A 12,595-nucleotide genomic window follows, 5' to 3' on the forward strand; every position below is an offset into this window, starting at 1 on the left:
TACATATATCGATATGTGCGCCTATACATACATACAAATACTAAGCATATATATTTATACACATAAATCTATTTTTGCATCTAGAGTTTGCCTGAGATGAAAAGAGCTAACTTCATTCCGCTGCTGCTACAAATTGCTTTGTTTAATCACACACATACATACATACAGATATACCGATAGATATATGCATATATATGTGTATATACATCCTCTTCAGTTACGTATTAGAGTGAGATGGCAGACACACACACACACACACATAAGCAGTGAGCGAGAGAGCAATAGCCGCCACAATCGAGCTTTTATTTGTATACTCATTCACGTAAATGAAATGGGTATATTATTTATATGTGCAATGTCCTTCCGCTTGTCTGTCTGTCCCTTTGTCCGTGCGTCTATGCGCTAGATAGATTTGAAATTGCTCTAATAAAATGTCAATATTTTCCCGATACGCCCACTGTTTAGGCGTGGCAATGCATTTTGCGGCATCTCGGAAACTAATGTGATTGAAGAGCTACCGAGTTGAAATTCGGAATATAAGAATATATTCGCGTTGACAATTCAAGGATATATCTATAGGGGCGTGGCAAAAGCTTATATAGTTCTAGAGCTAGAGATGATGACATCCTCTATTGCCTTGTAACATATGTATATGTACACAATCGGGGGCGTGGCAAATCGGCAAATGCTTCTAAATGGTCGTGAATGAGTATTCAGCAGTCGGTAATGGCCGACTGCCAGGCTCTCACTGGATTTTTGTGTTTTCCTAGAGCAATGAGGCCTGCGGACAGACAGATCAGAAATGTGGAACTAAATCAGAATTTAATAATAACGTATGTATTAGAAAAGGCAAAACGTAAATGAATAAATAAAGCAAACAAACAAAACAGAAGAAGAAGAAGCAAGAAACCATATACGTTGACATTTCATTTGATTGCACAACAAATTTAACTGCTAATTTAAAAATGTTCCCGCCTTTGCTTTTATGATTCGAGTGGAGCTATGTGAGGCGAATCGCCGTTCTGTGAGCACAGCAATTATATATGGAATGCAATCTCGAGTCGTAAGCACTTTTCGCCAGCTGCTCCAAAGGGGGGCAGGTGTCGCCACCCAATCACATACATATATGATATACATATAGGGTGTATATAGCAATTATATATATATATAAATTGTCACACAATCTGAAATCAATTATTGTTGCCAATCGCATTCGCCTGGCCCTGATAAGCGCCCTCACGTGGATCCAGCCAACGGCTTATCTAACTAATGTGATCTCAGTTAATAATTTTTTGTATTTTTTTTTTGCTTTTTTGTGTGCAAAGTCCATGCGTCATAAAGGCTAAATGCTGATCAGCAACGTTAAGCTAAGGTAATTCGAAAGAGAGAGAGAATTTCAGATTTAAGGGAAATAAACTTGGATTATAACAGCAATGAAGATGATCTAATAGGAACTATACCTGGAGAGGGCCTGGAAGAGCCTTTTGGTAAATCTACGCATATCTCTGAAGATTTCTGAGCTGGAGAATTTCGGAATACAGAGAATTAGAATCGGAAAGAAGTTCCTTAAACTATACTTAGAGAGCGGGACCTCCTCAGTGTTAAGACTGGGATATTCTTATTTGTAAAAAAAAAAATTATATAAATTGTTTTGTAGAGTTTCCCAAAATATTCGTAGCTTATTTGAATTTTCTAATTCTAAAATTTAGCAATAATTAGAAAAAATGTTTGGTTTTACAAATATTATATTGTTCTCATTTTTTTTGACGATTTTTTCCTTTTATATAGGCTTCAAGGTTTTTAATATATTATTTTTTAATGTTTTATTATTATAATTTTGTTGTTCTCCCTTATTTACAAAATATTAAATTTATTTTGATTTTTTTAAATTTATTTATTTTGATATAGACTTTATTATTATTTCTTTATGCTTTAATTTTTTCTTATTTGGGGATTGCACAAACTATTTTTTTTTTTTTTTTAATTTATAATTTTATACAAATTTTGAAATGCATTTTATTTTCTAGATTCTAGAGTTTTACAAAATTTGTTAATAATCTTTACAATTATTTTTTTTTTATTTATAAAAATTTAATTTTGCATGTAGGCCTGGGAATACCTCAACTTTAATAAACCCTATGAAATTTCCAAAATATAAATATAAATAAAATATATATTTTTTTAGTTCTTTTATTCAAAAAACTCGAAGCTGTCTGGAACATAGGCGTTTGCCAAGTCTTTTAGCTTACAATATACGCATATAGGTTTATATAGATTAGATACAGATTAGATTATACGAAAAAAAATAAAATAAAAAATAAAAAACATTGATTTGTGTAATATTGCCATTGCCACGCCCACTAAGCAGCAGTCATTTTGGCTGGCAGACGTCGGCGCACAACTTTGGTCAGCCGGCGAGCAGGAGGCGGGGATGCGCCCGTGGCCAGCGCTGGCATAACGGTACTATTCATGGCCAGAGCTGGAGGCGCTGTGGTCAGGCCATCGTCAACGCCATCGCCAACGCCATCGCCCTGGCGGCTGCCCTGCGCATAGCTGTAGCTGATGGTGCGCTTGTAGATGCGCTGCTGCTGCGACTGCCTGGCGTGCGGCTGAGCGCTGCTCTTGCTCTTGCTCAGCTTGTTCAGCTCCGCGTCGTAGCAGCGGCGCAGCTGCTGTCCGCCGCCATCCTTGCACTCGTAGCAGACGCTCTTGCCCACCAGGCGACGCTCGCAGAGGCTGCTGCTCTCGCCGCTGCTGCTGCTGCTGCTGGGAGTGCTGCTCCTGGTGGCGCCTCCTGCTGGCTGCACAATTGTCGTGTGCCGCTTGCCATAGCGACGCTGACGTGGCGTCGGCATCGACTGCCTTGGCTGCTCCTCGCTCTGATCCTCCTCGGGCGCTATGTCCCGATAGCGCCTATACTGGCTGCCACTGCCGTAGGCGTACTGCTCCGGCTGCTCCTCATGCGAGTAGCTGCACGTCTCGGAGACCTCGTTGTTGCGCGGCTCGCGGCATATTTCGCACAGCTGGCCGTGGCGACGGACGTGACGGCAGCTAGTCGGCTGCGTCTGCTTGTGCTTCTGCTGCTGCTGCAGATTGCTTGCCTCGGCTTGGGACTCAACGCTCTCCTCCTGCTCGGCCGCATCCTCGTCGCTGTCCTCGGGTATGCGATCGAAATACTGCCGCACAAACTGCTCGTAATTGCGCTCGTAATCCTCGCCAGAATGGCCCTCGACGCTGTGGCTACTCGGCTCCAGTTCCACGTCCACGTCATCATCATCAGCTGCATCTGTTTCCGTCTCCAGCTCATCCGCATCCGCATCGTCATCGGCCGCATCCTCGTCCAGCTTGGCCTGGGCCACCGGCAGCTGTGCCGCCAGAGCCTCAGCCCGGCCCGGTTGCACGTCATCGGCATTGGTGATCGCATCCAGCCGCTGCAGCAGCTTGCCCGGCGCAAAGGCCTGCCAGTAGTTGACACTGTGGTCGTAGCCACCAGCGACCGCTCCGACCAGCACCAGCATCAGCAGCAACATTTCGATTGCAATTTGAAGCGCTGCCTCGAGCGACAGCAGCCTATATAAGCCAGCGGGCGATCCAGCGATGCGTGGCCAAACCAATTGGACACCGATGATTGGGCAATGGCAAACCGCAGCGCGTCAGGAAATGCAATCGACGGCGACTGGAGGAAGTGCGAGTGAAAGGCATAGATTCGTGGCTGGCGCTTTATTGTGCCCAACCATGGCGAAAAGCAAAATAAAACGAGAGAGAACTCAAGTCGGGGTTCATTAAACTAAGGCCAATTGGTAGCTAAAACTTTGTCTTCTTGTCGATAAATAGATGGCGAATGGATCGTGGAATGGATGGGAGCAGATGCGGGCGGATGTCAGCGGACTACGCGATGCGCTGCACATCGCTGATCCGCTGGGCACCGATGCTCGGCTGCGGCGCTTTGGGCGGCGGCTGGCGCTGATGTCGCAGCTCGCGCCGTTTTTCCCGTATGATCTGTTTCGTCTGGGAGGTGTCCAGCTCCTCCCAGCCGCCGGCATTGTCATCCACCCAGTCCTCGAGATCGGCCTGCAAAGTAAACATTGATCAGTTGACCGCACACAGATGCACTTGCTCTCGCTGCTTTACTTACATTAACACTAATGGGCACAATGTCCTGTGCCTTCAGTCTTGAGAAGTCTGTGGGCGCTGGCGTCGGCGCCGCATCGTCCAGATAGTATTTCGGCTGCGGCTTGATCACTGGCGTCAGTTCCTGCACATGAACAGAAATGAGAGCGTGTGCTCGGAGCGCCTCTGGCATACACTTACGCTGAAGAAGTCCGGCTCGGGCTCCTCTTTGGGCGGTGTGGGCGGCTGGGCCATGCGCTGGCGATACTGTTCGATGTGCTCCTCGACGGTGCGTGGACTGTCGTCCCACGAGTTCCAGTCACGCTCCTTGGCGCCGCCATTGCTCGACGTCGCCGGCTTCGCTGTGGCTGGGAAATCGCCAATCGTCACGGCTTGGAGCTGATCGGCGCCGCTGTGGCTAAGCTTGCGGCGTCGCGAGAAGCAGCAGAGGGCGCGCCGGAAGAGCGTAACGATGCCCAGCAGGAGCATTTTAATTTGTTGCAGTACCATTTGTTCAGAGCTTAATTAAGACCTTTTTATTTTGTGAAGGGGGGAATGGGGTTCAGCAAAAGTAAGTGGGGCACAAAAGAGAAACAAGCAAAACAAATATGATGTGTCGTGTGAGTGTGACCGCGCATGGTGCAGCTATCAGCTGTTCGTGGACAACGACAAGCTGAATGCTATGTCACTTTCACTCGATAACAAAATGTTATACGATGATTGTGTGCACAAAAGTTCAAATTTGGCTTACGCGAAATGAAAAACTAAATGAGCATACCAAATTTTCAATAAACAAATATATAAATATAAATATAATTACAAATATACATAATACAAATATTTAAGCAACTGCTTGATTTGAATACGAAGGCTTACCCGATAGCTGCTCGATAATTTCATGTTCTTGGTAGAGCTTTTCTGAGAATTTCAAATGGGAAAACAAACGGTTTTGTGTTTGCTTCTCTGTTTATTCAATTATACCTACGTGGTGTATGAAAACTAACATTCGTTTATTCTATACGCATAAAATTACAACAGCCAAACGCTTTTTAGTGCACCATCCTGTTGTTTCCATTGTCGTGCTCACACACATTATTCTGCTCGAGTTTGTTGCGCCGGCGAAATTTAACACACAAAATTTCGATGATCCAAGGCACAGCGCAGAGGGCCATGAAGACGTTCAAAATGTGGAAAACCAACAAATAGTCTTGTGTTCGATCTCGTATATAACCCACAATTGGACCAATTATAAACATTGCGTTTCCCTGCGTAAACATAAACAGGCCGTAGCCACTGGCAAATCTGCGAAAATCAAAATCTTAAGTTATTTAGTTCTGGCAATTTAAAATAGAGTTACCGTACCGATCTTTTGGCAAGTAATCGGCAAACACCAAGGGCAGCGGAACATGAATCCAAGTGCGCAAGAAGCCAAGCACGGCTGTGATGCAGGCCATCCCTACGAAATCAGTAATGCCGTTGAAAGCTGTAGTGATAAATAAATATATTCATTTATTTAGCATCATTTGTATTCATATGTCACTTACCAAATCTGGTGAAAACAGTGAAAAGGGAACCAGTCAAGTAAATGTAACGTGCTGGCACTTGAATGAAAATCGCAGTAATTGCCAGAAATATGCGAGATAGCAGATCCGCAGCGGCGCCAATAGCTATGATATTTGCAGTATCAGGCTGAAAATTCAACAATATTAATAAGTTAATTAACGAATATAAAATGTACTGAACTGTATTTGATGTGAACGAACGAACTTTCAAGTTTTTCGACGACACTGAACTCTAACAATCTCTCCATCTGCTGGCAACGCCAAAAAAAAAACAACGGTTCTTTTTCGACCGAAAACTGAAAAGTCGCGCGACCAATTGTCTATTGATCTCTTTTTAGGCTGCAGTTTTAGCTTGCTGCGACTGCGTGCGAATGAGACAATTAGACACTGACTTAGCTCTCTGCCTATTAAAAACGGCCACAAAATCTGCCGGCAGAGGCTGCTCGCCAGAAAGTCTAGCAAATTTAATCACTTTACGTTTGGCCGGCACCGAGGAAACTCTTTTATGAACAATCGTCTCGTTTTTTTTTTCTTGTGAATTTAAAGTGATATACATATAAAGACTTAAAAATTTTGCTAAGAATTTGTAAGTACATCAATACATGTAGAAATATTTTAGCATACATTTTTTTGTGTGTGAAAGTGCTTTGTTATGAACATTGTTTAAAGAGTTTGGCAACAAAAAAAAACGAAAAACAAAAATAAATCGAAATTATAAAATTCATACACATATTCCTCTAGAATTTTCAAATGCTCATTTCAATGTGCTCGCGCATGCTTATGTGCGCAAGTGCGCGCAAACGCAAAGCAAAGTACATACAATAAGAGTGAATGCGGTGCAGCTCTAGGCCTGCGCAAAAGTTTGCCGCGCGGATTCAAAATGGTGGATGGCAAGCAGAGACTTCTGTGGGCAAACGTTTGCGCGTGTGTGTGTGCATGAGCATGGGCTGCCGTTTTTGTGTGTATGTGTGCATAGGAACATTTTTACGCACACGCAGCTAAAGTAAATGAAAGGTATATAAAGGCGCGCATAAAATTGTAATTTGTGCAATAAGAGTGAATTTAATAAAATACATAATTGAAATGAAATTAAATACGTATATAAAAAGAGATTAAATAGAGTAAAGAAAAGTTTAGGAATTCTTGATGTTTGAAGTTAGATGAAATTATATAGGAAAATAAAAAAGCAGGTATATAAAGTGCAGAATAAAAATGGACGACAGCTCTACACATTTGCAAGTACATAACAGTGAATTTAATACAATCAAATTGGTGAAGGAATGCTTTGCTTTGTGAAAAGTATAAATTCTAAATTCTGCAAATAAGAGTGAATTTAATAAAATACATATATGAAGTTAATTTAAATACTTATAAAATATGAAATTAAATAGAATACAAAAATTAAGGAATTCTTGATGTTTGAAGTTAGGTGAATTTATGTAGGAAACTGAAAAAGGAAATACATAAAGAATAAAACTGGAGAACAACTCTAAAAATATGCGAGTGAATTTAATACAATAAAAATTAGTGAAAGATTTCTTTGTTGGCAGGTAGGAAAAAAGCAAGTATATGAAGTGCAGAATAAAAATGGCGGACAGCGAGTACCACACATGCAAAGCAGTGATTTAATACATACACACATATGTAAGTAAAGGAATACTTGACGTTTGAGGTTGTGTGAAGTTGAGTAGAAAAATGACAAATCGAGTGTATAAAGTGCAGAATCAAAATGGCGGACAGCTCTGCTAGCATAGAAAAGTAAATTTACTCAATGCAATCAAGTTAGTCGTAAAGGAGTGCTTGAAGTGTGAGGTTGTGAAGTTTAGTAAAATAAAAAATAAAATAAATCGAGTATAATAAATGCAGAATAAAGATGGCGGACAGCTCTTCACATTCAGAAGTATAAAAAAGTGAATTTAATAAAATCAAATTAGTAGTAAAGAAATGTTTGACGTGTTAGGTTTTGTGAAGTGATGTAGAATAATGAAAGGTAAGCCTATAAAATGCGCACGCGTGACAGTAAATTTTTGAAATAGCTTAATAAAGTGAGCATAGTATAATAAAATATGCGAATAGCTGTGAACATTCGAGAGTAAATAAAAGTGAATAATCCATGAAGTTCTTTGTTAGGTAAAATTATGTAGGAAAATTAAAAATTGAGTATATAATATGCAGAATAAAGATGGCGGAAAGCTCGACACATGCGAATTTATAAAAGTGAATTTAATAAAATCAAATTTGTAGCAAAGGAATGCATGACGTTTGAGGTTATGTGAAGTTTTGTATGTGTAGAGAAATGACAAATCGGACATATAAAGTGCAGAATTAAGATGGCGGACAGCTCTGCTAGCATATAAAAGTAAATTCATTTAATACAATCAAGTTAGTCTTAAAGCAGTGCTTGAAGTGTGAGGTTGTGAAGTTAAGTAAAAAAAAAAAATTAAAACTCAAGTATAGTAAATGCAAAATCGAGATGGCGGACAGCTCTTCACATTCAATATAAATAAAATATAAAATCAAATTGGTAGTAACGAAATGCGTGTAAGGTTATGTGAAGTAATGTAGGATAATGAAAGCATACAAGCATATAAAGTGCGCACGCGTGACAGTAAATTTTTAAAATAGATGAAATAAAGTGAACAGAGTATAATAAAATATGCGAGCAGCATTCGAGAGTAAATAAAAGTGGAAGAAAAAGCAAAATTATAAAAAATAAAATTAGAATTTAATACATTCAAATAATTTATTGTTAGGTGTGAAAAAATAAAGTATAGAAGGTACAGAATAAAAATGGAGGACAGCAAGTATATAACAGTGAATTAAATACATACACATATATGCAAAGGAATGCTTGACGTTTGAGGTTGTGTGGAGTTGAGTAGAAAAATGACAAATCAAATATATAAAGTGCAGAACCAAGATGGCGGACAGCCCTGCTAGCATATAAAAGTAAATTTACTCAATACAATCAAGTTATTCGTAAGGGAGTGCTTGAAGTGTGAGGTTGTGAAGTTTAGAAAAATAAAAAAATTGAAAATCGAGTATAATAAATGCAGAATCAGGAGTAAATAAAAATGATTTTTAATAAAATCAAATTAGTAGTTAGTAGTTAGTGATGTGAAGTGATGTAGGATAATGTAAGGCAGGCATATAACTGCGCATGCGTGACAGTAAATACTTAAAATAGCTTAAATAAAAGTGAGTCTAGTATAATAAAATATGCGAACAGCTGTAAAAATTAGAAAATAAAAAGTGAATTTAATATAATTAAATTTGTAAAGGGATTCTTTATATTTTGTGAAGTTATGTAGAAGAAAATGTAAGTATAAATGGTGCATTTTCTGATTAAATATATTATATTATTTTATAAAATTCAATTTAACAAAACACAACACAAATTGCGGACAGTCTACAAATTAAAAAAAGTGCATTCAATTTATTAGAAGAAAATTTGCGAACAGCTCTAGACATTTCTGCGCATGTTAAACTGAATTTAAGAAAGTCAAGGCGAAATAGCATATGAAGAGGAATGAAAAACCAATATGGCGTTGCTTCAATAAGTGCAAATGATGTATATGTATGTGTGTGTGACAAGTATATAAGGAGAACGCGTAAAAGGAGAAAATCAAGATGGTGGATAGTTCTACACATTCGTGTACACACATAGATGAAGGCATAAAAGAGACAGGAAAACGAAGCATATGTAGAAATAGAAACCAAGTTAGTATAGCGGAATTCTTGATGTTTGAGGTTAAGTGTAAGTTAAGAAGGAGAATAAGAAAATATGATGTTGCTTCACATGTATACGTGTGTATGCATAGTAAATGTAAAAGTATACAGGGAGAACGCGTGAAAGGAAAGAATCAAAAATGGTGGATAGCTCTACACATTCGTGTGTATGCATACATAGAGGAAGGCATAAAGGAGATTGAAAAACGAAGTACATGAGCAAGTTAGAATTTGGAATTTGCAAACACGTGTGGACGTTCGTGTGTATAACGGAAGGAGAGAAAGAGAAGGAGAAAGAAAAGATCATGGTGTTGCTTCACATGCATACGTGGTTATGCATAGTAAATGGAAAGTATATGAATGCAAAGCAAAGCAAGGAATTAATATGGCGGACAACTTTGCCTTGTACATTCGTGCATTTCTAATTGAGGTTACGTGTACTTATAGGGCAGAAGGAATTGCGAAATATATGAAAAGCATGCGTGATTAATAATTGTGAACAGTTCAAGAATCGTGCTTAAGTAAAATTCATAATTAAAATTTAATTTATTTCAGTCAAATCAGTGAAGAGGTTTTTGATGTTTTTGGTTAGTCGCAGTTGCATATGAAGGAGAATGAGAAAGGAATATGGCTTTGCTTGACATACGCTTGTGCTAATGTAGAGAGAGAGAGAGAAAGCAAAGAATTAAAATGGTGGACAGTGAATTTAATACAATTAAATTATGAGTTCTTGATGTTGAGGTTAGGTGAAGTCATATTGGCAACGAAGGAAAATGAAAAAAGAATATGGCGTGACTGCAAGAATGATAGAATGACGAGAATTCCAATTCAACTCGAACTTATGCAAATATTTAATATATTATGACTTACTAATACAACTATATTAATATAACCTACCTTGCTGTAGCCCAGTTCAAACAGATAAGACGGGTGTATGGTGAAGAAGGCGATGTCCGAGTATAGAGCGAACGTGATGCCCAGCACGATGTTAACGTAGATGGGTTGCTTGAGGAGTGGCAGATCGAGGAAATCGGCAATGGTGCCCCAGCAGCTTCGCTTGGCCACAGCACTGCCATCGGATGCATTGGCCATCGGATTCGGAGCGTTGACAATGGGGTCGCTGACAATGGAATGGCGTCGCGATGCCTGCAGGCTGTGCTGCATCTGTGGAGACGCATCGGTGACAACTATCGGGCCAGACCAGTTGCCCAGGCTGGTGATGCTGGAGGAGCGACTGGATATTAGCTTCAGCATGTGCTCGTCCACGTGCGAGACACGACGTGAGCCCAAACGCGAAACTGGCAGTGAATCGGGAACCGCCGCAGCCCCGCCATTTGTCTTTGGCCCAAAGTCGAGTTCTGGTATCGGTGTCAGTGGCGTCTCTGGCTGAATGTGCACCACGACCGTTGGCTGAACAATAGGCTGCAACTGCTGTGCCTCCTCCTCGACAGGCACGCGCCGCATATGCCACTCGACAGGATGCATGAGCAGCATGCCCAGCACGGCGTGCGCATTGATCCCCGTGAGCACCAGAAGGCAGCCACGGAAGCCGTACGTCTGCATCAGCATCTGCATCAGAATGGGATAGACCATCGAGCCGAGGCCAATCAGCGACTGGGCGAAGCTCATCCACATGACGCGGTTCTTCACGAAATAGTTGTTAAACGACGTATAACTGGTGGGAATGATTAGGCCGAATCCGGTGCCCTGCAACAAACTGAATGCAAAGGTCAGCTGCAGCGTTGTATTGGCAAACACCTGCATGCCCGTGCCCACAAAGTAAAGGATGCCACCGGCCAAGCCCACGGGCCGCATGCCAAACTTTCGGAACAGCGAGCCGGAGAAGAGACCCGCAAAGCTCAGCGAGCAAAAGAATGAGCTGGTTATGATGGCAATGGCGCTCGTCCCGGCGCCGATGCTCTTTAGGAAGTCGCCAAAGATTAGGCCAAACGAGGGCAACGCTGCCAGGCCGCTGATCTGTAAGAAAGCGCCGCACATGTATCAGATGAATATTGATAGATATATATATAGAGAGAGAGAGGTATACTTATACATGTACTAAATATATATATACTATATAACTCTCCTCTCTTCTATGTGCAGTCTACACTTACGAATGGCAGCGCCATGCCAATGCAGACGAGTATGCCCCAGCCGCCATCGGGGGCCACCCATTGATAGGATTTGGACTTAGCTGTCGCTGCTGTCGGTGCTGCTGCAGTCATCTTAGCTGCTCGGAAGTCGTCCGGTAAGTGAATCGCGCCGGGACTAGATTGAAGATCTCATCATCCGTTTGCCTATTAATCATCAGCATCTGACTGCTGACGGCTGACAGTAGCAATTAGTTTGAATTGTGATGCTAGTTTAAGCCATACAAACTGAAGGAAGATTAGATTAGGGCCAGCTAAAAGTGTGCCTCCTCTATGGATGCTTGGACAGCACCTTACACTGTGATGGCCGTGTCAAAACTTCCGTGGCAAGCCCCATTCACATAGAGTAGTCTCGTTCAGATGGGATCTACCTTTTATTTACCATCGGTCCACACGGTATTCTCTATACCCCGGACTCATTGAAAACGCAGAGTTGGGGTATAATGGTTCTGAGAGAGTGGAGGCGAAGTGGTAGAGCCCCCCATAAAGTGTTTATATTCTTATAAGATTATATAGACTTAATGGACTCTACCATGCTTGGGGATCTTGTACAATGCGTAGTACGAGCTTTTCATTTATTTTCAATAGCTTCCATTTTGGTATCGATAAAGCGATATAATATACCCCAAGTAATGTAGGCTTCTACTTTATTTGTATAGGTTCCTACAATGAATATAAAAAACATCCGAGTTTGGATACCTTCTCTCCGCTAAAATAGACAGACTCTCTAAATATTTCAGGGTATCTCCCAGTCGCGTGCTTCTCCCCCAACATCGCTCTTGTTGTTTTCTTTCTGGCAAAACATGCAATTACAGCTCCAAGAATTCTTGGTATCAACAATCATCAGCTATCATTTAGAATATTTTCCGTTATCAGTCAACTATTTACAGTGCCAACAGCGTTCGGTCTGGTTGTTTAGATAAAGTGCCATCTCTCTGAAATCCCCGTGAGATTTATAGCAAGTGCATGGAGCCTGAAGCCTCTTTCCTCACTAGAAATGTCGCTGGAGACTAACGGGCGTATAATTTATACCAATTTAAATTT

The 12,595-nt window shown here is 41.0% G+C and overlaps 3 protein-coding genes across 3 annotated transcripts; all 3 read right to left on the reverse strand.

Annotated features, from left to right (window-relative positions):
* Positions 1-2,174: 2,174 nt before the first annotated feature.
* On the reverse strand, positions 2,175-3,599 carry LOC6586009. Its single transcript, XM_002011597.4, has one exon. The coding sequence runs from the start codon at positions 3,528-3,530 to the stop codon at positions 2,361-2,363; it is 1,170 nt and encodes a 389-aa protein (XP_002011633.1). The 5' UTR covers positions 3,531-3,599; the 3' UTR covers positions 2,175-2,360.
* A 106-nt stretch (positions 3,600-3,705) lies between these two features.
* On the reverse strand, positions 3,706-4,771 carry LOC6586010 (receptor-binding cancer antigen expressed on SiSo cells). Its single transcript, XM_002011598.4, has 3 exons — positions 4,312-4,771; positions 4,136-4,255; positions 3,706-4,071 (listed from the first exon to the last, which is right to left on the reverse strand). Exons 1-3 carry the CDS (start codon positions 4,618-4,620, stop codon positions 3,889-3,891), a joined length of 612 nt encoding a protein of 203 aa, XP_002011634.2. The 5' UTR covers positions 4,621-4,771; the 3' UTR covers positions 3,706-3,888.
* A 286-nt stretch (positions 4,772-5,057) lies between these two features.
* LOC6586011 (monocarboxylate transporter 7) lies at positions 5,058-11,699 on the reverse strand. The gene is made up of 5 exons (XM_002011599.4): positions 11,516-11,699; positions 10,299-11,378; positions 5,655-5,799; positions 5,473-5,593; positions 5,058-5,412 (listed from the first exon to the last, which is right to left on the reverse strand). The coding sequence occupies exons 1-5, from the start codon at positions 11,624-11,626 to the stop codon at positions 5,160-5,162; spliced, it is 1,710 nt and encodes a 569-aa protein (XP_002011635.1). The 5' UTR covers positions 11,627-11,699; the 3' UTR covers positions 5,058-5,159.
* Positions 11,700-12,595: the final 896 nt, after the last annotated feature.

This window comes from Drosophila mojavensis, unplaced genomic scaffold, assembly GCF_018153725.1.
Source record: "Drosophila mojavensis isolate 15081-1352.22 unplaced genomic scaffold, ASM1815372v1 contig_136, whole genome shotgun sequence".
In the NCBI taxonomy this organism is placed as follows: Eukaryota; Metazoa; Arthropoda; class Insecta; order Diptera; family Drosophilidae; genus Drosophila; species Drosophila mojavensis.